The sequence below is a fragment of the Astatotilapia calliptera genome, chromosome 22 (genome assembly GCF_964374335.1).
Source record: "Astatotilapia calliptera chromosome 22, fAstCal68.1, whole genome shotgun sequence".
Classification (NCBI taxonomy): Eukaryota; Metazoa; Chordata; class Actinopteri; order Cichliformes; family Cichlidae; genus Astatotilapia; species Astatotilapia calliptera.
Genome location: NC_137442.1, coordinates 14,253,739 through 14,278,374, shown reverse-complemented (window position 1 = coordinate 14,278,374; position 24,636 = coordinate 14,253,739). Strand labels below are relative to the sequence as shown.

Here is a 24,636-nt window from a genome sequence, read left to right as displayed (position 1 = left end):
ATGGTTTCACTGTTTTTCTCCCTTAATAAGCAGCATCTGGACTGGATTATATCAGTGCGGTGTGGGTGTGACTGAAGAGCTGTGTGAGCTGGGTTGGGGTTTGGTAGCGTGAACACCAGAGCCTTGAAGTGTGTTCTCTCCTCTCGTCCACAGCATGTGGGGCGTGGACAAACAGAGCAGCGAGCTGTCTAGCCAGGTGTCCAGTCTGGCTGCCAATCTGAGGTGAAAAGCCACTAATAGTGTGTGCGTGTGTGAAATGTCATGACCTTGTCTGTAGGGGGGGCTGTAGTCCACTTTGCACTTGAATGGGATTCTGTCTAAAACACAAACAACACTCAGTGCGTGCTGCCGTAGACAACGTTTCTTTTATTCTTTTTACTAACAACCGGCCTTAAAAATAAACTTTTTGAGCTTATTATTAATTTTGGGAAGACAGAGCAGGAAGAACTCTTCAATAAGAGCTTTCAAGAATATTTAGACTGTAAAAGAAAGGATTGCTCCGTCTATAATAAAGGCCTTGAAGCTACTCCTCATTTCTTTATGTTTTCTAGGAAATTTGGAAATACATGCAGCAGTTTATTGACACCCGAATGGGAAAAGAGTACATAAGGCAAAAAACTGCATGTTTTGTGTGTTCATCATCAATTTTGACATGATCCTCAACATCAAAGAAGGCCCAAACCATGACAGAGCATCCTCTGTGTTTCACTTAAGAAATCGGAACAAACTCTGTTTTTGTGACAGGCAGCTGGTAACGACGTCTCTAAAAAATACACTTCTAATTGGTTCTTTGCTTAGTTGTCTGTTATGCATAGAAAACATTTAGGGGCTTTCTTATGCTTGAATGATTCACAGGTCAGTGTTAAGTGGTTTAACAAACAAAACAAAACAAAAAATGCTCAGGTACAAGGATTGGACCGGTAATGAGTGAAAAAACAACCAATTTCCAAAGAAACACTTGGAAGGAACTTCAGAAATCCTGGAAAACTACTGTTCAAGATCAAAATACATTAATGTCTTTCTACTTGGAAGCAAAATATAAAGAAATGAGGGGTGACATAGGTATTTTACCTAATTGTTTTCACAGTGTATTTCCAAATTAGGCCAATAGATATTTACTTAAATTGATCATTTATATATCTTTTTTTTAAATTTAAACATACATGGATACGGTGGCCCTTAAGGATCAAACAAAAAGCTGCAAAAACTGAACCAGCAATTGGACAAAAGGCACAAACATTAAAAGTAATAATTTGTACCATGTGATTTACATGCCATCATGTTCGCCACTTTCAAGCTTTGAAGAAAAGAACTTTGTCCATGTTTTTGCATTCGATCTTGTACTCTGTTACTTCTTTAGGGCCACCGTCCACACTCAGGTTTTCCGATTAACACGTGAATTCCTGCATAAACGCTCCACACATTGTGTATTGTGTATTTGTAGATCAGAAAACAAGATTTTCTTATGGGTTTTGTTGTGCTCTTGCTTCCAAAACATTATGAACATTATTGCTGTTGTTGAAAAAAAAACGTTGCCCGCAATAATGTTTCACACCTCTCTCCACACATGCCTTCTCGTCCACCTGTTCCCTTTGGTTTGGGCTCCAACATTTTGTTTTCTTCCCACAGTGTTGGCTCTCCGTCCAACCTGCTCTTGGGTAGAGATGAGTGGTTGGGCCGGTACTGTATCACACTTCCTTTTTCCTGTGTGTCTGTGCGCTTTTGGCTGCCTCGCTCTCTTAGCATGTCTGGTGCCGTCTGCAGTCAAACAGGAAAAGAGACTTAGTTCCGGCTTCCGCCATGTTCTCTAACCCGAGATTACTTTGTGTTTTCTCATTCTGGAGTTTCTACACCGTCACAGCTGACTCATTGCAAACCACCCTGTCACTCGAATCATTTCACGCTTCTTCGGCTGTTCTGTTGATCTTTTGGGAGCAGTTGGGATCTTAACTCCTGCTTTTAAAAGGCTCAGATTTGATTGTTTTTATGGAATAATGGAGTGTTGCTTTTCCCTGTTGGTGCTGTGCTTCGTAATGTGGGTTATGTCTTCACATGAGTGGTCTTCCAATTTTTCCATATTCCCTTTTGTCAAGTGGCTAATTATTTGTAAATTGTCTCTTGCTTTTCCTCTTTGTTCTGCCCTTTGTCTTCCTTCCATTTTTCTTCCTCTGCCTCTGTGACCCCATTCTCAGGCCGGTGACCAACATCCCTCAAGGCGCCATGCTGACCGTCAACACAAGCTCCGGCGTGAGCATCAAATCGGAGCCCATCTCGCCCGGCCGGGATCGCAGCACCCCTTGCCCTCCTCCGTCTACCACGCCATCCTCGACCTCGGGAGGTACCATCCTGACTGCTCCGCCTCAATACCCCGGCTCCCTGCTATGCCTGGAGCCCCCGACCGGCCGCTCGCCCGCAGACAGCGTAAGCAGCAACGCCAGCTCCTTCGAAGGCAGCGACCGCGACGACGCTGGAGCAGCCGGAGGTGGCACTGCAGGTGCGGGAGGAGGAGGCGGTGGGACCGGAGGTGGAGGTGGCAGCTCGGCAGGTCCCACCAGCCGGTCCGTGCCGCCCGAGTTCAGCCCGTCGGCCGAGCTCCTCAGGGCGTCGAACGAACAAGACCAGGAGGGAGGAAACATCAAGCGCATGAGATTGGATGCCTGGGTCACATAAAGGCACCAACACCTTCTCTCTGCACCCACAGTGAAGTTTTGGTGACTCCCACAACACGCACCCACACTCATTCTTAGTCCCACCACCACTGCCCCGACCCCACTGTCATGTGACACTATCATCACACACAGTTATATTACTCAGCTGCGTCACTCAGACTTCAGAGGCTTTGCCAAAAACCCCATTAAAAACAAGCATAAAAATCCTGATGGACGGCTCCGAGCTCAGCTGGATATTTTAGCCCCTCGGATGGAGGGACAGTAGATTTTTAAAGCCTTCTTGCTTGAATGGACTCCCACATATTGATATTTTTCTTTTTCTTCTTTGGTAGAAATACGTTGTTTAAAGTGAAACCACGAAACAAACATTTCTCTTTCACACGGTTTCCGTATCGCCTCCATGTATTTACATCGACCTCCTTTCATTTTAATACAATGTGACTCGTGGCCTGTCGACATTACGGGACTAATGCCGCACGACTCGCCACTTCCTGCTCTCCAGAATCCAGCGTTTATTTAGGCTGCGTGCTGTCGATTCTCCTGTAAGGCACTTCCAAACTGCACTAAAGGAAATAACTTTATCTGGACAAAGACTGAGCAATTTTTGGCACTGACCAAAACAGACTCAAGCAAAGGTCTTTCTAGGTAACAATATTTCTGTGTCAAAGGATTTTTTATTTATTTTTATTTTTTTTGCCTCTGCTGCCACGACCTCATGCAACCAGGCAGGCCCCGAGCCCCTCAGGTGGCACTCTGCAGCTGTGTGAGTCGAGCACCTCGCCAGAGTGCCAATATCAACTTCTCTTTGAGATTTAAATAAAAGAAGAGAAACAAACAAAATGCCAAATGCCCCTGTTCTCTATAGGGACATGCTATCGCTCGCACTGTCGTGAAACATTGAATTGTATTGGCGGTCACTTTGTTCACAGACTGGGGTGCTCCTCCCGTCCTCTCACCTCATCTCCTCTGGAACTCGGATGGAAATCCAGCCGGTTACTCAGCTTATTAGCAGGAGTAGATGCCATCCAAGTGAAATTCAATAGTAAGAGTTTTTTGAGCCTCTGTTGGCTCTTTTTTTTTTTTTTAATTTGATTTGATTTTTTGGAGTAGGGAAGTATTTGGTTCTCTAAGTCCAAGTGTTCTCTATCTGTTGGTATTTTAAAACTCTGTTAGTCGTCCAGAAGTAGGAATTCCGACTTTGTATAAAAATCACTCCTTATACAAAAAAAGCTTTGATGTCCTCTTTAGCTCTCTATAGCTCTCCTTAGCTCTTTGCTGTGTTTCGAAAAAGTGAAAGGAAAAAGACATTTTTCTATATTTCTACCGCTTCAGTTGGCGACAAAGTAAAAGTAGCTTTTCGGCTTCAACGACGTGTATGTACATATGAATATATTTGCATAGACTTTGCTAGGTATCCCTAAAAACAAGCAATGTGTTGATTCTCAGTGGATCTGTTTGCATATATGAGTGTGCATTTGATATGTTTTGAGATACAGGTGCAGGGGTTACGCCGCGCTGGGTGGTGCCGGCGGATCGGACGTGTTTCAACTAAACCTATTTTATTCTAGTGTCGATGGTGTGTGCACTTTCCGTCTCTCACTCACAGAGGCCTGCTTGGTTGTGGTGTCATCATATTCGCTTGCCACAGTTCTTCTTCTTTCTTTCTTTTGAAGAAAAGAACCCACGATCAAAGAAAGAATCCTACACCGTGACATAAACTTATTATCAGGACACTGCCATTCACTTCTAGCGTAGAGAGGTAAAATACACTTTGACGGACTCGTGTAAAATCTTTTCCACGTCACTGTAAGCTGACAATTTCTTTTTTTTCCCATCGGGAAAACCAAGTTTGACGTTTAAGTGTAGCTTTTCTTGAACAAATCTGTTTTTCGTTGAACCATTTCAAGTGTGTGTATTGGTGTGTGAACCCAGGCTGTTTATTGCTCTCGATTACTTTACCTTTTTTTTCCCCCTGGAGACGATGCTCAAAGTGCAGACCGGCTGTTATTTAAACAATCCTACACCTTTCCGTCAGTGTAGGTGAGCAGCGTTTGACGCCGACTCTGGGTTCATGCTGCGAGTCGGAAAAAGACATTGGGGCCGCGTGGGATTTTCTCCAAAAGACTGACGCGTCTAGCGGCGGCGTTGCTGAGGTATTTCATCGTCATCATCATCATCATCTTTCCTAGTATGTGTGGAGGGTAGTTTTTCACTCCACTGATTTCAGGTTAGCGCTGCTTTCCCCTCTCAGTCAGCCACGGTTAGCAATTTAACAGCCAACACTTTCAAAGAGCGCTTATTGGAGAAGTTTTTTTTAAAGGAATACTTATACAGTGAGTGAGAACGAGGAGATCTGTGCTTTTACTTATGTGGTCAGTATGTACACAAAACACCAGCCAACACGCCTGATGCTTACCTCTAATGCTGCATTTATGAAAGCAAATTATTTACATTATTTACAGCTTCAGATTCAAACGTTAAAATACAAATTTCCCAAAAATCACTAAAGAAAGTGAATAATGTGTGATTCCCTCCAGAGTTTGTCAGAGTCGGGAAGTGATGCAAGCATGAAAGCTGTCAGTAATCTTTAGTGTCTCTTAACCTTATAATGCCCTTAATACAGGAGTTTCTGAGACCTCTATCTCATTAACATGATCAATACTTGCCATAATTTTAAAAACTTATGGATAAAACTCTTTTTTTTTGGTCTAAAATTGACATTGTTGTTAACAAAAAATTGCCAAAAACACCCAGTGTATCAAACGCGATACAAAGAAATATATAGCAAGTATATAATCAAAATATATCATACACAACATGATATAGCAAAAACATTTTTTGTTGATTTTGCTTTAAGGGTTAATGAACATCTCAGTTTGAAAAAAATCAGAATTTTCTGGCTGTTTTTTGATGGGTTGGGTCTTACAGGATTAAAAAAGGGTGCCCATTTTTCTCCTTATACACAATATGAGTCTAGATTCGATTGTTTGAGGACCTGTGTGCAAATTAGATATGTCACCAATCAAAGCATTTTACGTGTATTATTTAAGCATCGGCCTAAAGTGCAGTAAATCCAAGTGAGAATCTTGAACCGTTTGCAGGCCTGTGTCACCATTTGGATAATTTTTACACACTTAAAATCAATTCAATTAAATTTGTTGTTTTTATCCCCCGCTTGTATAAAATGTACATAAATAAATTTGGATGTCTCCACCTGACATGTCTTGGTGTTAACGACCATAAAGTCAGCTCGAGCTCAGTTATGCGTCGTCTGCATCCATTTTCACAATACTATAAAAGTATCGAGCTCAGGCATTTACATTACACAACTACAAGCCGCGGCACATCTCAGAGTTGAGATGCAAGATCTCAAAATTAATGCAGCACTTTTTTTTTTTTTTAAGTTAAAATGACAGAGTGAGCTTTAGAGGTGCTGGCAGGCAGAGTGTGACCGCTGGACCGTCGCATCGAGCCTCTTCTCCGGCCTACATCCCATCAAGAAATTTCAAGATGTCAAACTATTCCTTTTGAACACTCGGGATGCGTGTCCGCCTTCCTGCAGACGGAGCTAACGATCTCCTCTCGTACCACCCGCTCATTTCCACTTTTAGAAAAACTCACCTTCAGTGGCATCTCTTCGTTTCTGTGGGCGCTGATGTTTGACTGAAATGTGACACCACACCGATTGGCTTTGTTCATGTACAAAAGGAAAAAAAAAGGTTCTCTGTCCAATCTAGCAGTGTAGTCACAAGACAATCTATATGAGAAATGAACACCTGCACCCCTGTTACTTGTTGTGTACAATGTTTTTTAGAATCTCACTATTTTTGGATTAATTTGTGCTGGTGACAGTTCCATTGTCTATTATTATTATTATTATTATTATTATAATGATATTATTATGGAGCTTTTATTTTATTGCTATTTTTTGTGTAGGATAGCCAACTGTTTTTAATTTCCTCTTTCTTATTTTTCTCTTCCGTATCATAAACATATAGTACTGGTTTCCTTTTTTGAGGCAACTTTGCTGACAATTGCACGATCAGTTATTGTGGTATTAGCAAATGCAATGAAGGAAATACCAGTTAAATGCTGCAGTTTTAATTAAGATACAGAATATATTTATAAAAACGGGAAACAACTGAAATTAGTAAAATCCTGAAATTTGAAACATGTAAATGCATGGGATACAGGTAACAATGACATATGTTACGTACAGTAATGATAAGGACATGCATCAGAGATGAGTTTTAAAACAACTCAGAATAATGTAGCATATGAAATACTAAAGATGAAATTTATAGCTAATATATTGTGTTGAGCTGGTCTGCTTTGGGTTTTGTTGTAAAGAAAATATTTCTTTTTTTGTTGTTTTTTTTGAGAATGATATACAGTTTGTGTATATTTTCATATACAAAGTATGCACTGATATGTTATTGAAATTCTATACCGCTTTTACAAAAAAGTGTTTGTTGTACCAAAGTATCCAAGTCCCTTGAAACCTTATCCTTTTTGCGTATGTTTTACCGTATTTTATATATTAAATAGACAAACTGAGTGAAATGAATTTGGATCTGTGATTCATTTTTTTTGTTGTTCCTGCGTCGAGGTGGGGGCAAAAGTGCTTTTATAATGACTCATCCGGAACATGTGGCGGCACAGCAAGAGGTGCGAAATACCCAGAAATCTTTTTGAATTCAGTCCATTAGTGCATTCACGTGTCTCTCTTTCCTTTTTTCCTTCACCTCTTCATCCTCTGCTTATTGTCACAGTTACAAACACGTGAGACGGAGGTTCGATTCGCACATTCGACAATAACCAGACAGCCAAATTTAGCTCATCTCTCACAACCTCTGAGGAGGTGAGCAGCAGCTGTGCATCAACAACATCTGAGATTTAAGAATGAATAATTGTAGTTTTTCTAAAAAGCCAATATTATCTTTTAAGGCGCTGTTATTGTATATGGACTTCACTCATTGTGATTTAAAGGGTTTGCATTGATGTTTCACAGGGGGGAAACTGGTAAAAGCAGAGAAATAAAAGCTGTTTTTAATGCAAACAAGTGTGGCATTAGATAAAAATTGAATTACTGTTGCAGGACTTTAGATCCAGACTATAATTTACACTCGACTTCTTGGTCATCAGTTTAAACAAAACGTAGCCACACCTGCGAACAAACAAACAAACAAACATGTTTTTCACTGCAGGCTGTTGCTGCTGGATCAATCCTCAAAGTAACCGCCTGACCAGACTACAGCCTTAGTAACATTTGTCGGTTCTAATAATTTACAAAAGAAAATAAATAAAATGCAGAGAGAGAAAACAAGTCGGCAAATGAAGGTGGCTCTAAACTCCCTTCAAGGGTAGTTCCCGATCGGATTGTGAGTTTACTGGGATTCCTGGACAGATCACAACAAGCCCAACATGGAAAAGTTTGATATGGAATAATGGGTGTGTACACGCACACGCATGACATGACAAAGGCTGGGGAAACTAAAGCAAACATACCAACCAAGACATGTCTAAAGAGGCAAAGGTGTGTGTGTGTGTGTGTGTGGGAGAACATTCAAGCAGCTCATGTCCACCCTTCAATGCTGACAAGCCTTGTATTGTGATTAAGGAAAAGTACATTGTGCAATTTTATTGCAACTCACAAATTTTAGCTCGAAAATGAATCAATAAATGACTGCTTAAATAAAGTTACACAGATGTAAAGCAGCTTTGTGTTGGCACCACAGTTCTGGGATGTTTGAGGGACTCTGTTAGACAAGGACTGAATCTATTGATTTGAACACATCGTTACACTGATAATGATTGATATTGGATGGGCAAGTGGAGGGTTCACGATCCCTCTGATAGCAGACGCAGTAATGGACTTCAACCCTGTGGCACTGACTCAGAGTTCATTCACGTCCGCCGTTTGCTGGTTTTGATACGGCGTTACTCACGGCGCTCCTCGAGCTTCGTTGGGTCACCGCGATCGTGGCTCTGCAGTCTGCTTTTCAGGACTGGGGGCATTTTTCAGCTTTACATTCTGATGTTGCCAAAACTCAGAACATTGACTCACCCTTTCCCGGACAGAATTGATGAAATGAGGCATTTTAATCTGAATCATCAGCTGCACTGTTATCATGTTTCCAAATATTGACATTTTCTTTACATATTTACCACTCACAGCAGGAGGGGGGGTAAACACAAAACATCCTTTGGACACAAAAAAAAAGGACAATCCAAAAATAGCATTTCACTTTGTGCTGCTATCAACAAAGAAAAGCCTTTGATCAAAACAACAAAGGTGCATTTAACAGGCACAGTTATAAATATTAAGTTTAAGAAGCCACACAGCTGGCAGCAGCAGTGTGAAAATAAACAAATAAGTGAAAGACAATGATTTGAAAATCTTTTAATTCTCTTATGTCGAGAGTTCAGATATTTTGTTTTAGTTTGTGTATTTTAAAGTTTAAATCACTAAATATGACCTAAAGTGAAAAAATAACAAGTAGATATACAAACATACAAAAAAGTACTACATCAGCACAAAACATGAGACCACAGAGTTGTAGCTCACTAAGAACGGATCGTCTCATGAGGGCGTCCAAAATGTTAAATCTATATAAACCGGATCGTCTACGTCAGTCTGCTCAAAGCGAAGTTCAAAAACAAGAAAAAAAAGACAACTGTACAGAGTCATATGTTTTATGATTGGACGGTTGATTAAATGTTTCTGATTTTGATGATTTTGACGCTCCGGTTTTTAAAGTCACTTTCTTCACCCACAACATAACGAGCTCGTATGTTTGAATTCTTTGTAAACAGAAAAAGGTCCGAGGAAACATTTCGCACTAAGTCGTGATCCTTTAGCTTTTCATGAAGTCACTGATTAACAGCCCCGTATGATGAACTGCATCAAAATACAAATATATATATATTTTTACACAACACTGCTGATCAATGATCATAAAGCATATTTAATTCATCAGCAGATGACTTCTTTATTAAAACTTGGACCCACCAGGACAGAACGAGCTGTCTGTGAGCAAAAACTGTATCGTTATACTCCAAGTATTATATTACAGGTTTCATTGTCTCTTTCTGCTCCACGCCCTTTTAACCCCACCAGCGCTGCCTGGGTGGAGGAGCAGAGGTGGGCAGCGCCACGTCAAAGACGCCGTCTTGTCCCATCGACGAGCACACGAAGTAGAGGTTGGTGCCCAGCATGACTAGTATGGGGAAGAAGGAGAAGCCGAAGCCGAAGCCTCTGGCGCTGCTGCCCAGGGAGAGGCAGAGCCAGTAGATCAGCCTGCAACGAGAGGGGGATGAGACTCATTTCTGTTTGAAGCACAGTCACCAGCAGCTGGACACAATACTGAGAGAAGATCTGATCACTGCCCGCATCAGCCCACACACCCACTCTCTCCTTTCAGCAGGAACATTAGACAGCGCAGCTCCTTTATCCTTTTCATCTGTTTTTGTATCGAGTGCTTGATGACTCAAAGCTGCACTAATGGCCTAATAGAGGCTTCTTTTTTTTTTTCTTTTTTTTTTAAAGTGTCCTAATTTTCTGTCATCGTGTTTTCGAGACTGTCAGATCTTTTTCAGGGCACAATGTGATGGAGTACTGGAGATTTGAGGCCTTATTTTTCAGTATGTAGCTCAAAGTGCTGTGGTATAGGAAGAATTAATTATCGTCTCAGAGCTCTCAGCCCGAGTTGGAAATTAAATGTATTCATTATTACAGCAGTTTTTAAAATCGGCTGGCAGCAGACTGCTTATGAAAAGCAGAACGTAGCCTCGAAGCTTGTCCACGTGTGTAGGTGACATCATCAGCTCAACGAAGACTCGCTGCAGAAGTCTAAATCAGCTGTTACCTATTAAATCTGGTTTATAAAATGCTAAAATCTATTCCACACCGTCCATTTATGAATGCTCAGATGTAACAGGTTAACAGAACATTGGCTACAAATGGGAACCAGAGAGCTTCTGATGCCAAATGCAGTGGCTTGCAAAAGTATAACTTACCAAGACAAGGCCGTCCACCTAAACTCACAGGCCGAACAAGGAGAGCACTGATCAGAAATGCAGCCAAGAGGCCCATGGTGACTCTGGACGAGCTGCAGAGATCTACAGCTCAGGTGGGGGAATCTGTCCATAGGACAACTATTGCACAAAGTTGGCCTTTATGGAAGAGTGGCAAGAAGAAAGCCATTGTTAAAAGAAAACCATAAGAAGTCCCGTTTGCAGTTTGCCACAAGCCATGTGGGGGACACAGCAAACATGTGGAAGAAGGTGCTCTGGTCAGATGAGACCAAAATGGAACTTTTAGGCCAAAATGCAAAACCCTACGTGTGGCGGAAAACTATCACTGCACATCACTCTGAACACACCATCCCCACTGTCAAATATGGTGGTGGCAGCATCATGCTCTGGGGGTGCTTCTCTTCAGCAGGGACAGTGAAGCTGGTCAGAGTTGATGGGAAGATGGATGGAGCCAAATACAGGGCAATCCTGGAAGAAAACCTCTTGGAGTCTGCAAAAGACTTGAGACTGGGGCGGAGGTTCACCTTCCAGCAGGACAACGACCCTAAACATAAAGCCAGGGCAACAATGGAACGGTTTAACACAAAACATATCCATGTGTTAGAACGGCCCAGTCAAAGTCCAGATCTAAATCCAACCAAGAATCTGTGGCAAGATCTGAAAACTGCTGTTCACAAACGCTGTCCATCTAATCTGACTGAGCTGGAGCTGTTTTGCAAAGAAGAATGGGCAAAGATTTCAGTCTCTAGATGTGCAGAGCTGGTAGAGACAGACCCTAAAAGACTGGCAGCTGTAATTGCAGCAAAAGGTGGTTCTACAAAGTATTGACTCAGGGAGCTGAATAATTACGCACACCCCACTTTTCAGTTATTTGTAAAAGATGTTTGGAATCATGTGTGATTTTCGTTCCACTTCTTACATGTACACCACTTTGTATCGGTCTTTAAAGTGGAATTCAAATTGGTTATACCAGGGGTGGGGAACTCCAGGCCTCAAGGGCCGGTGGTCATACAGGTTTTAGTTATCACCCTGGGTCAATACAACTGAATCGAATGATAAGTTCATTACCAGGCCTCTGGAGAACTTCAAGACATGTTGAGGAAGTAATTTAGCCATTTAAATCACAGTTGGAACTGTGTTGGCTCAAGGACACATCTAAAACCTACAGGTCACCGGTCCTTGAGGCCAGGAGTTGCCCACCCCTGGTTTATGCAGATTACCCAAAATATAATGACGTGCACAAAGGTAAAAAAAACTAAAAAAAATAATCTTTGAGTGCAATTTCAGACTGCAATTTTTGAGAAATAAACCATGAGCTACCCTTGACTTATCACTAGTTTTCAGAGTCCCACAGCACACTCTTTGAACCAGGGATCGATACGACTGGCTCACTGTTTTTTGTAAGCAGGCGGCACTGTGATGTCCCCACTGCAGATGTTTTTCTTTTGCATGCAAGCTTTAAACTGTGGATAAAGTAACTGCAGCAGTACGGGTGATCAGACAGGTTTAGGGCAAATCCCCAGTTGAACCAGATGATGAAAGGCAGGAAAGCAGTTAGAGGCATGACGAGTCCAACAGAGAAACAGCAGGAAGTAACAGGTTATATAACAAGTTATTCACCCTCTCTGTGGTTTAGATAATATATCTTGTTTTAATCGTGCTCGAGCATGCAAATAGTTTCACTGTATTCAATTTAGTAAAACTGATCGAGGGGTCATGTTTGTTTGTTCAGCCACTGACTGAACAAAGAGTGAAACTTTATTTAAAAGGCTGTTAAAAAGGCTTTTTGGTCTGATGATTCTTTAAAGTTTGAAAAGAAACTTTGTTCTTCAGCTTCTCCTCATTTATTCATTTAACTGGGGCACAAAAACAGTTTGTTTTTTTACAAGTGAAGATGATTATCTGTTCTTGCACAGTACAATTTGAAAGTAATGGTTTCACAGTCTTTACCTCATACTTGTGGAGCTAATGTGCAACCAAATAAAAACCAATTAAAGCATCAAGCAGCATTTTAAAGGGATTAGAGTTCACTGTTGTAGACCTAAAGATCAGAGGAGTAATCACATTAAAAGCTTTTTAAAAAACACTCACTACAGCCGCACTTTCTGTCTCACAGAAATTTGACCTAGTCAGTCTAGTGAAGTCGTAGTAATGACGGAGTCTGAGCACGCTGACTTTGCAGCTTTAGTTGGACTTTTGTCTGCTCAGCACCTTTCCCAGGTTTCACAGAGACGACTGTGACAGTCGAACAGGTTTAAAACTTTATCACAGACAAAACTTTCATGGATTCAGATCATTGTATAGGGACAATCATAGCTAATGGAGGATAAATCGTACTGACGTACAACAGCTCCTGGATTTTAGTAAAGTAACTGCAACAGTGTTGTCATCAACCCTCCCCCTTAGCATGAACTGTAATAGGTTTGGTCATTATGACGTGCGGACATCTGGACAAACTTTTAGTTGAGTTTTTTTTTTTTTTTTAAACAATCCTTCAAAAACTGCTGATGATTCCCTTACTTGGCACAAATTATCAAAAGTTAATGCAATGCATGGTTAAACTCCAATCATACGAGCCTATTATGATCGACACACTGGTTTTGTCAAGCACAATGATGTGACCACCTATACTGGTACTGAGGACATGCAAAACTTGCACTAATTTCCTTAATTTACTTTTGTGACTCAGACAAAACCTGCCCATCAACACATGTAAAAGACCAGAACTTTAAGGTTATGTATATAACCCCGGTTCTCTGAGTACCATGAGTGAGCCTTTCACCAGACAGCCTCCTTGCTATAGAAGCAGAGAAGAGGTGTGACACCATGTCAGCTTATTATACCAGAGGTCCTAGTCCCTCCTGATATTAGTGTTGCTGAGGACATTCGAGCTTCTGATGAGGTCACACAAGAGTGACCATGTTGCACGCAAACAGTGACATCACCACAAACGTATAATTTATCTCCACTGTACCTCTGCAGCAGCACTGGTACAGCGATGCAAGTATAGACCAGAAACAGAAATACATGACATTTTCTTTGGAAAGTCTAATCTTTTCAAGCTCTTAAAACATCTCCCTCTGTATTTGTTTGGGATTCTTTGAGCTTCTGCACGGTCTGTTAGGAAGTTGGAAAATCATTCCATCCATAAAATTCCATCTATATCAGCATTTTCTTTACCATTTATCTAATTCGGGCTAAGGGAAGATGACCCTATACCAGCTGACAGTGAGCAAGAAGCAGGGTACATCCTAGACAGATGCAAGTAAAAACTCTCACATTCACACCGCTGGCCAGCATCACAATCACACTTTAACACAAAATTAATATCTCTGGCGCTTGAGTACCCAGAGAGCACCAATGCAGGCTTGACACAGAACCCTCCTTTACTTAATCATTGCTGTGCTCCATGTTTAGATAGTCTGAAAAGTCTTATGAGAGATGAGTCTTATGAGAGTGTCATTCAGTAGGTATAAACTAATCATAATATTTTCATCACTGAACTACCAGTTGCTGACAACACGCACACAAACACGTACCTGCCAAAAACAAATACGATGGTAAGCAGCGGCACCAGTTTGATGAGGTCCTGGCTGATGTAGGTTGCCATGACAGCAAGCTGCAGGAAGTAGAAGAGGAAGAGGCCGAGCGATTCATTGACGTAGTGCCAGTGCACGGCCACTTGTATGTTCAACAGGTTACTCTGAACGAGGGGCTTGACCGCGCTGTAACGCAGCCGGGCGAGGCCCTGCACCACCACGCCTGCAGAGAAAGATCATAGTCACCTCATTTTCTTATTTGCATGACAGATTTGCTTTGGTGCATTACAATTTTAAACACAGGAAAACACTAAAGTCTCACCGAGCAGGATGGGCACGCTGGCAAAAAAGGCGCAGCGCAGTGTGTACACCACCCTGAGGGGGGCGCTTTCAAGCTTTGGCGAATCAAAAGGTATTAAGGCGTAACCACCCCACACCAGGAAAGGGAAAAGTATTGCTGCAGCTACCATCGCCAAAACCACCCTCAGTTTCTCCTTGCAGATATGCTCACACAGGTCTGAGGAGGAAGAACACAGTTACGGTTTATGATTAGCCAAAGTAACTCTGCAGGAAGGAGACTGTGCCAAAAAAGATGACACAACATATCCTGAAGCCACAGCATGATTCACCTAAAGACATAATTACGTGTCATTAATTCCAGTTAAGCACCAAAAAAAAAAAAGGGAGATCTAGGCCGGGTCACCAATGACTTTCTCACTGGGGGAAAATGCGCTCCAGAAAACACGCTAACCTACTTGGAACAGAACCAACATGTGATTAGATCATCAAATTAAAGCGGACCTATTATCCTCAATTACTACTCCATATTTTTATTCTTTGACTTTAATAGAGTAACTTTGCATGAGTCACACTTCCTGATTTCTCTCATACTTAGTCTTGATGCAGCTCCTCAGTTCACCCACTGTGTGAAACAAGCTCCTCTTCTGATTGGCAGCCCCTCATGAAGGTGGAGCTTCTGTGCTATCAAGTAGAGCCTCGAGTCTCAGGTAACCATATAAAGACAGATCCAAGCGTACTAAAAAGAGTACTATATAGCACAATTCAAGATTTTATTGGTGTGAAATTAAAATACTGTTCTTTTTGTAAGGTGTGCTAGGTGCGTAAAAGCCACAAATAGGCTGTTTCAGCCAGTTAGTAGGTTGTTAAGGAATGCGATGACATCGTAATACCTGATATCAATGATATGTGCCTGTGTGCCAACTTTGGCTGCTCACCTCATGACTGTGATGGAGTTTTAAATACTTTGAAAACAAAAATGAAACAACTTTTCAGAATAAGAGCACTAAGCACTAAGATTTCAGCGGTGCAAGGAGTAGGTCCTTATTAATGCTAATAAAAAAAGTGGGCTGGGTGTAGCAGAGTCTGGGTTGGTCGGGATACTCACAGTACTTGTCGTCATTGGTTGTCCACTCCGGGTAAAACTCTACAACGGAGTCGTGCTCTATCTCCGGCTCCACCTCCTTCTCTCCGAGTGGCCTGCTCACCTCGGGAACCTCTTTCGTGGAGTGATTCAAAATCGTGACTTGTGGCGTGAAACCTGGAGATGATTTTTCCGAGACCCATGTTAATCCCCCTTCGTCTTCCTCTTCCTCATCCTCATCATCTGCGAGGGAGCCGTCCTCTTTATCACCCTGCTTCACCTTAATCTCATCGTCCCTCCACCTCTCCCCCTCGGGCATGCTCTCCCTCCATTTGGTCTTGCTCTTCACATCGCTCTCTTCCTGGCTCTGCTCCTCTGACAGGTCCTGGCTCCCTCTGCTGATTCCCGTGTCCCTCTCGTCAAGCTCTGATCCTCCTTTTTCTGACGAGATTCCCTCATCCTGCTCTGTAAGGGCTCTGCTGTTTCTGCCTGCCGACCACGGTAAAGTGCTTGGCTCCAGAAAAGCAGAGCTGGTCGCATCATCATCTTCTTCTTCTTCTTCCTCCTCCTCCTCCTCCTCATCATCTGTAAGCTTTCTTTTGTCCTCCAAGCCGTTGTGTTCTTGTGGCTTTTTACTTACTGGCGTTTGTGGCTCTGCAGTTGAAGCAGCAGGTGAAAATGCCAGCTCCTCACTTGTGTTGTTGATTAGGTCAGCCATTCTTGGTGTTTCTTTACTTCCAGTCAATACCAGCTGCACTGCTGAGAATCTGTTGTTACCAGCTCCTAAAAGTCCTCTTTGTTCGCATTTCTCTGTGAGAGAGGGAACAAAACATTATAACGATGCTTGAAGCAGCAGCCTGCTTCAACTTGAGCTTCATAAAAACATCAAAGTTCACCGTTTATCATGGGCGTGTTACCAGATATGGCTCACTCTGTCGTCACACATACCAGCACTGTGCATACAACATGTTACTGCAGCTCTGATTTATGTGACAGGATTAATACATGAATCACTACGTGTCTGAGTCGCAAATGCAATAAACGACTAATCCAGAGGGTGAACGGGAAAATTATTAGGAGATCACGATGTACACTCAAAGGCCACTTTGTTAGGTACGCTTGTTGAATTTATCTTTAATGCAAATATTTAATCAGCTAATCACATGGCAGCAACTTCACCAGCAACTACTGCACTGCTTTGAGCTGATAGGAAGGTAACAGTAACTCAAACAACCACTTGTTACAACCAAGACATGCAGAAGAGGATCTTTGAATACACAGCACAACACTTGAAGCAGATTGGCTACAGCAGCAGAAGGCCACACCAGGTTCCACTGCTGGGAATGTCTTGGTGTTCCCAAGGACAAGCAGGAGGAGGTGGCAGGGTAGAGGGAGGTGCTGCCCCCGCCACCCAGCCCCGGATCAATCATGCAGGAGATTGATCTGTTCTGCTGATGTCTACCTTCAGAAATGTTGACGATCACTTTTTGCTCAGTTAACTGAGATACTGGGTGGGCGTATCGTGGCCTGGTTTGAAATGACTCTGATCACTTCTGCCTGAATGGTCCTTTCCCATGACTGCTTCCAAGTCTAGGTCCTATTCTCCTGCCTACGGTGTACCAGAAGGCTGTTTCCGTCCCTCTTCAGCACAGTTTGAGCACTATTAAGTACTTTTTTGGATCATTCTATGCAGATGACGTTCATTTGTATGCCTCCTTTAAGCCCCAAGATTTTTCTAAGTTGTATAGTTACTCTTGGATTTAGAAAATATTAAAAGTTTGATGTTTGGCAATTTTCTTCTACTTAATGAAGCAAAAACAGAAGCCTTTTTTTGTGCTTTGAAAAGATTTGTGTCTATGGTTATGGACATTTTTGATCCTCTGCCACGTTAGCTAAATCTTCTCTCAGGTGTAACTTCTGACTCGGCCTTTACTTTGAATGCTTACGTTAAATCTCTGGTTCACTCTTGGATTCTACTTGAGAAATATTACCAAGTTCAGTTTCATTGGGTCACACTCTGAAGGGAAAATCGTTATTCACACCTTTATTTCATCACATTTGGATTACTGCAATTCATTGTTCACTTGTCTTAAGAAAGCTTCCTTGAAACTTCTATAGGTTATCTTCTAAATCTCCTGAGTGCTCCCACTTCACAACATTGTTAATTCAATCGCCTTGACTCCCCATTATCTTTAGAGGATCTGGCTTTGACTTTTAGAGCTCTGCACAGACAAACTTCAGGTTACATCAGTGAACTTTTACATCCTTGCATTCCCAGCAAGGTCCTGGAGGTCAAGTGATCAGGGCCCGCATCACACAAGGCTGAGAGCTTTTATAACAGTGGCCCCCAGATCTGCAATTACATCCTTCTGAGCCTCTGATCAATGGATTTGATCCCTTTTAACAAGCAGCTAAAAATGCTTCTTTTTAAACTTGTATTTGATTCATTTTATTGTTGCTTGAGATTCTTCTGAAAATGTCCTATACAAATAACATTTTATTTTGAGTCTCAATTTCTACTGCAACATTCTGATTGTACGATCAGAATTTGGCAGAAATGTGAAAGCATGGCTCCATCCTGCCTTGTATCAGCATTTCAGGCTGCTTGTGATGTAACAATTTAGGGGACATTCTTGTGGTATATTTTGGACCCCTTAGTACCAACCTGAGTACTGTTGCTAACCATCTCTCTTTGAGACCAATGTACCCATCTGCTGATAGTTGCTTCTAGTAGGATAACGTGCCAAGTCACAAAGCTGAAATCTGACATGTGGTGGAACAGCAGACCCATAATGGATGCGCAGCTCACAAATCTGCAGCAACTGTGTGATGCAATCATATCAACATGAAGCAACATCTCTGAAGAACGTTTCCAGCACCTCTTTGAATCTATGACATTGAGAACTAAAGCAGTTCTGATGGCATTTCACCACTTTGAGGCCTCAACCAAGAATCAGCTGCATCGTACATTAATCTGATTTGAGCTGTTCAGGATTGAAAATATCGTGCAAAGTCGTTAGAAAAAAAGATCTAATGTGTTATCAAATGTTTTGTTTTCTTAAACATTTAAGAAAATGAGATAGGAGTGCTCAAAGCTGTACACGCATTAAAATATGTGAGGCAGCCGCTGCGATTTCTCAGGAAATACTTCTGCTTCTGGACGACCGGTCCACATTATCGGTATTTCACTTTAAAACAAAAAACAAAACAAAAAAACAGGTCACTGTTGATCAAGTTTATTGTCTAGAGTTTGCTGTGAAGGCTTAAGGTGTCACAGAGACGTTTCTGGGCCTTTAAATGCACTGTAGAGTAACTTTAGAAGCCCGTGAAAGAAAAAGTAGCTTCAGCCAGAACTTGTTTAGCAACTCTATATTTAGTACGACTCAGCCCGTTGATTCTTCGCCGCACCGGGTTTTAAAATATATCTTTTTAAAAAGTTAACGGTTGATTTACCTGTTTTTAAATCCGGTCACATCACTGAGACAATCCGTAACTTCGTTTAAAAGTCGCCAGTTTTGCCGTTTCCCGCAAGCGGAAACAAAGTTCCAGACAGGTGAGGCCAGGTGCTCTTCCACTGTTTAAACAGGGAAACGGAAACAGTGCAGAAGTATCACTCCGCCCGAGAAACGTCAACATCCCCGCCCTCTCTCAAAGCGTTATTGTATCGGGGTTCTGATCAAAGTTAGAGTATTTATCTTTATTATTAATCTTTACGGTCTCTACTAAAAAGTCACGTGTTCAGCTAATCAACCTTTATTCCAGAGCTGAAAAGCTGCAGTTCCTCTAGTGAACACTTGAGGAGCTGTCTTCAGAATAGTTCGATCTCTAAATGTTAACATGCCCAATTTTACAGCATAAAAAGCATGTTTACAGCCTCAAATTTACAACAAAAAATTTCCTTTTTCATAACAAACGCATTTCCCTTCACAGGCTAATTTATTCACCTGAATACAGAGGCGTGGCCTGTACAGAAACAGAAGGTCAGGCCTCTCCGTGCCATACATAATAGCAGGTCTCGCTACCATCCTAGAAACTTTCACCTTCATTGTTGTAACTATTCTTCTGTCACAAATCACCACTGACACTCGTCTCCACGCACTCCACCCTAGCACTCGGCCCTTCACCTCTCTTGCAAGCTGTCCATTGCATTGCATTAAACCCAGATATTTAAACTGATCCACCTTCACTACTTCTGCTCCTCGCAGCTTCAGCTTTCCATCTGTCGCTTTTTCATGCACACACACATATTCTATCTTGCTTCTACTAACTTCATACCTCCACTTCTCCCACCTTCCTCATGCAGTACCACAGTTCCTGTCTTGGCATCCTAATATAAGCTTTCTCCACAGTCCTCAAATACCAACACACTCAACGCTCTTTCTCAACATGAAGTCATAGTGCTCCTCATTGATCATCACCACTTTTCTTAACTCTTTCTCATCTCTTCATGGCATGGGTTTTCATGCATCCTCTCACCAGAGGTGGGACCAAGTCATTGTTTTGCAAGTCTCAAGTAAGTCTCAAGTCTTTATCCTCAAGTTTCAAGTCAAGTCTCAAGTAATGTCAGGCAAGTCAGAGTCGAGTCTCAAGTCACTGGTGTAAAAGTCCGAGTCAAGTCACAAGTCTGAAACTTTGAATTTCAAGTCCTTTCGAGTCTTTAAAAAAAACAAACGAAAAAATAATGTTGCAGTTATATGCTAAATGTAAATATTAGACCATGTAATTTTTAAATCTGTGTTTTTCTCAACACATACAAAATAGTGAACTTAGAAAATATACACAAATTGTGAAATTGCACCTCTTTAAAATGCAGCTCAATTAAACCTAGCTCCAAGAATAATTTTCACCGACAGTTCTGAGATAAGCTGCATGTTATTCTTGGATGCGGTTGTAGGACCGGCTTTAAAATCGCATGACAAAAATATCATACACATTAAAAAAAAACTGTATCACCAACGTAGCCTGGACAACATTTGCTAGTTAGATGAAGTCAGCTATCTCATCTTAGCATATTTATATGCATATTTATAATTATACGGTTCTTGGGCATACACTCATGAAGTTTAGTAACTTCCGGTCACTGCAACAAGCCCAGGTGCAGTTTACCGACGGATGGGTGCAGGACCTTGAAATGCACCGTGTAGAACGAAAGACCATCGTACGTATCATAAGTTTACCAGTCTCACAAATCGTCGTCATAAATACACATTCCTTAACCGTTTATTAATAGGACCTTTGAGCTCAACGGTAATTAATTAGTAGTGGAAATAATTTCTGGTAGCATCACAGAAATGTAGCAGTGACAATAATATTGTATGCTGTAATCGTACTGGGCAATTAGTGATACAAAAAACCTGTTTTATCCTGTGAATAAAAGTATGTGTTTTTGTCAATGTACCATAATAACAGAAGCGAAACGCAATATTGTGTCAGGACAATTCACTATTTATGCACAATAAATAAAGGAGCATAGCGCGACAATTTCTGTTCAGCGCCAGACTTGCTTGTAACCTATATCACCAATTATGTTAAGAAAAATGACGCATTAACTACAACAGCAGACTGACCTTCGTGTAAATGCTTGGAGCAGACTAACCTGTGAGCTGGAGTGTTCTGGGACGTTATATTTGGTCTTTGGATGGCTGCAATCCAGTCGCGTCTTTGTTACTTTGGAAACATGGCTCGAACAATTTCTCTTCAACGACGTAATCCGATAACAACCGATCTCTTTACCCGTCGGCTTCCCGTGGCTGTCATGCGACCGGCTATTGCAGTTAATAATACAACAGCTTCTTGACATTTTTGTGTTTCTTTTTATCGCTGTGTGACTGATTTTAATTGAAAGCCTGCGTGCGCTAGTACCGCTTGCCACGAGTTCCCAGAATCCTTTGCGGTTCTACCCGTGAATGACGTCACATTTTCAATCTCTATATAATATGCATGTTAAATTTTATATTTGGGGTAAAATATCAAGTCTTTTCAAGTAAACCGGTTCAAGTCCAATTCAAGTCCCAAGTCATTGGTGTAAAAGTCCAAGTCAAGTCACAAGTCTTAGAACATTTTTTCAAGTCAAGTATAAAGTCATAAAATTAATGACTCGAGTCTGACTCGAGTCCAAGTCATGTGACTCGAGTCCACACCTCTGCCTCTCACTCTCCAAGACTATTAAACAGACTAGTTAAAAATTCCACTGCCCTCTCTCCTAGACATCTCTACAGGTATGTCATCTCAACCGAGCGCTGTTCCACTCTCCTTCCTCTTCATAGCTGCCCTCTCCTTCTCCATAGTAATCCGCTGCACTTCCTTATTCACTAGCTCTCCTCTGCTTTCTACTCTCTCTCATCAGCACCTCACTGTTCCAGCAGCTTCAATTATGCATAATATATGCATAATTGAACTGAATAATTATGCATTATTATGCATAATAATTATGACTGCATAATACTCACTGAGTCAATTTTTCATGTGCTGCAGTCTGATGTTGCTTCCAGCTGACAGTATGGAGATATTTGCTCAGAAACAAAAAAGTACCCGTCCTGCTACACACCCTTAACACAGCCATTCCCCCCCCCCCCCTTTCTCATCCTCATCGTGTTCATGGTGCATATCTCAATAAAGTTGTAGTCCTGATAAATCAGCCTCTAGCTAATGTTTCAGAAATGTATCCAACTTCTTCAGTCTGAACGGTTTTTTGGTTGCTTTGGTCAAAGGTTTAGGACATCTGTGATGCTTTACACTATGGAAGATTGTCCCAAAAATCTTCTGTTTGGGTGTTTTTGTGAACTACAGCCTGGTTTCTATTCGTGAGTCTTGCAGTGAATTACCTCATCCCACAGCCATGAAGTCATCAGGTTATTTTGCATTTTCTAGTTTAAAATCACAGCTGTTTTTTCATAATAGCCCCACCTGTTCATTATTACTGTATCCAAATGCACGCTCATCCCTTTGCTCCTCATATTAACAGACTCCACTGCTATCTTAACAGCATTTCTGTGTGTGTGTGTGTGTGTGTGTAAACTAATGTTGCAATGGCACACAGATGGAAACGAAAAACAATTATTTTTAAACGCTGTACTTTCTGTTAAAAAGGCTGTATGTCACAAATAAATCTGTTCTCTAAGCTAAGATTTTATTCTTAAAATGGCAGTAAAAAAGGCATAAATAATGCTCACATATTTTTCACCTGTAGTTCTTTTTTTTTTTACCTTCAGATGGTCCATTTTTTGAGATATCGACTGTGGAAATATGCCTTTTCTTGAATTTAATGGATCTACACAACTATATATATGGATAGCTACCTGCTTAATCCAAAAATCCTTGTTGTACGATCAAAGAATTCCAAGGCACTTTTGTTTTTTTAAGTTTACCTTAAAAAAAAAAAAAAAAACCCTCAAGCACCTTTCAGCTTAAACAATGGCTCTTTTGGTTGTCCTTTCACCAACAGGAATCTCCCACCTCGGGTGAGAGTGGAAAATTCCACCAGTGATTCTCCTAAAGTAGGAATTTTTAAAACCTGGACCAGGTGTAGGAGTCTGTCTGGGTCTGTAATTTATAAACATAAAAGCTTCCCTTTGGTTAACACGCCTTTGTCGTGTCACCTGTTTGTCTGTGTGTACGGAGAGATGACAGACAAAGGATTACTCTTATGAAAGTCAAAGGTTTGGACTCATCCACTCATTCATACAATCATAAATAAATAACTAGTAGAAACTGGAGTATCATTGTGAGTGATGGTGTACTGAGGCAGACTCTTCTTGAACCACCATTAATCAGTTTTCTGAGGTTCTCCACTCCTGTGCAGTCATCTTCAACCAGACACCCCAAAACACAATGAGGTCATAATTCCAGTGCAATCACTTTATAAGCTAAAGTTTCTATGGGAAGATTTTCCGCTGGGAGAACAAAAAGGTGTTTGCAAAATAGCAGAACACACAATTAACTATTTACTATTATTTTTTAAAAGAAACAAACCTCTTTCTAGAGAGGCATTCCTGTTATTTGTGATCGATCCTGTCGTGTGTTGCTTTTGTAATTTTGATTTAAATGTGATAAATATTGTGGGCTTTCTGTTAACATTCACAATTGAACATAGAAAAGGTTTTTTTGGGGTTTTTTTTTAATTGATGCCAGCAGCACATCTCAAAAAAGTTTGGACAGGGCAACGAAAGGCTAAAAAAGTAAGACTAACATTAACTAAACTATACCCAGTTGTCAGTAACACCGGGTATACGCAGAGCATCTGAGAGAGGCAGTTTCTCAGAAGTATAGATGGGCAGAGTTTCACCAGTCTGCACTAAACTGCACCTACAAGTTAGAATAATGTCCCCCAGTGTAAAACTGTAAAGACATAATAGCACAAAAAGTCTCTGTGTGCACAAGGCTGAAAATCAGCTTAGGATGTCTATAATATTCAGGCCGTTGGGCGGTATTGCATTAAAAAGCAGGCATGTCTGTGAACTCAGTTCTCCTCACCATCTACAAATGCAGGTTATAGCTCCATCGTGCAAAGAAGAAGCCAAATATGAACATGATCCAGAAATGCTGTCGTCTTCTGTGAGCCAAAGATAATTTAAACTAGACTGAGGCAAACTGGTCTGTTCTGTGGTCGGGAGAGTCGAAATTTTGGATTCCTTTTCAGAAAACATGAATCAGTGTTTAGTTCAAAAGCTGCATTTCTGATTGTATAAACCTCATACTGCATCTATTTTAACAGCATAGCTTTATAGTAGAAGCCTGCAGTCCAGACCTTTCACCTTCACCAACTGGAAACATTTGACACACCATGAAATAAGAAATACAACAAAGAAGACCCAGGACAGTCGAGTTTCTAGACTCCTACACCAATCAGTCAGTTCCCAGGTTTTTACAGACTGTAGTTAAAAGAAGAGAGGATGCTACAAAGTGGTAAAAAAAAAAAAAAAAAAGCCGTGGGCCAATTTTTTGAGATTACCTCAAAACTACCTCATGTTTTCTTAAAAAGGTAAATTTTCTTAGTTTAAACATTTCTTGT

The 24,636-nt window shown here is 41.2% G+C and overlaps 2 protein-coding genes across 6 annotated transcripts in view; one reads left to right on the top strand and one right to left on the bottom strand.

Annotated features, from left to right (window-relative positions):
* LOC113015326 (myocyte-specific enhancer factor 2D homolog) overlaps positions 1-7,236 on the top strand; it is a 32,868-nt gene extending 25,632 nt beyond the window's left edge. For 2 of the 5 annotated variants that reach the window (XM_080296564.1, XM_026157326.2), the window contains 3 exons: positions 154-222; positions 1,630-1,680; positions 2,193-7,236. In XM_080296564.1, the coding sequence (XP_080152690.1) occupies positions 154-222; positions 1,630-1,680; positions 2,193-2,670 (598 nt within the window). In that variant the 3' untranslated portion in view covers positions 2,671-7,236. The remainder of the gene's footprint in view (positions 1-153; positions 223-1,629; positions 1,681-2,192) is intronic. The other 3 variants (XM_026157330.2, XM_026157329.2, XM_026157328.2) reach the window with 2 other exon arrangements.
* A 1,821-nt stretch (positions 7,237-9,057) lies between these two features.
* tmem79a (transmembrane protein 79a) lies at positions 9,058-19,406 on the bottom strand. Its single transcript, XM_026157348.2, has 5 exons — positions 19,080-19,406; positions 15,651-16,436; positions 14,568-14,762; positions 14,246-14,468; positions 9,058-9,969 (listed from the first exon to the last, which is right to left on the bottom strand). The coding sequence occupies exons 2-5, from the start codon at positions 16,342-16,344 to the stop codon at positions 9,777-9,779; spliced, it is 1,305 nt and encodes a 434-aa protein (XP_026013133.2). The 5' UTR covers positions 16,345-16,436; positions 19,080-19,406; the 3' UTR covers positions 9,058-9,776.
* Between the last annotated feature and the right edge of the window lie 5,230 nt (positions 19,407-24,636).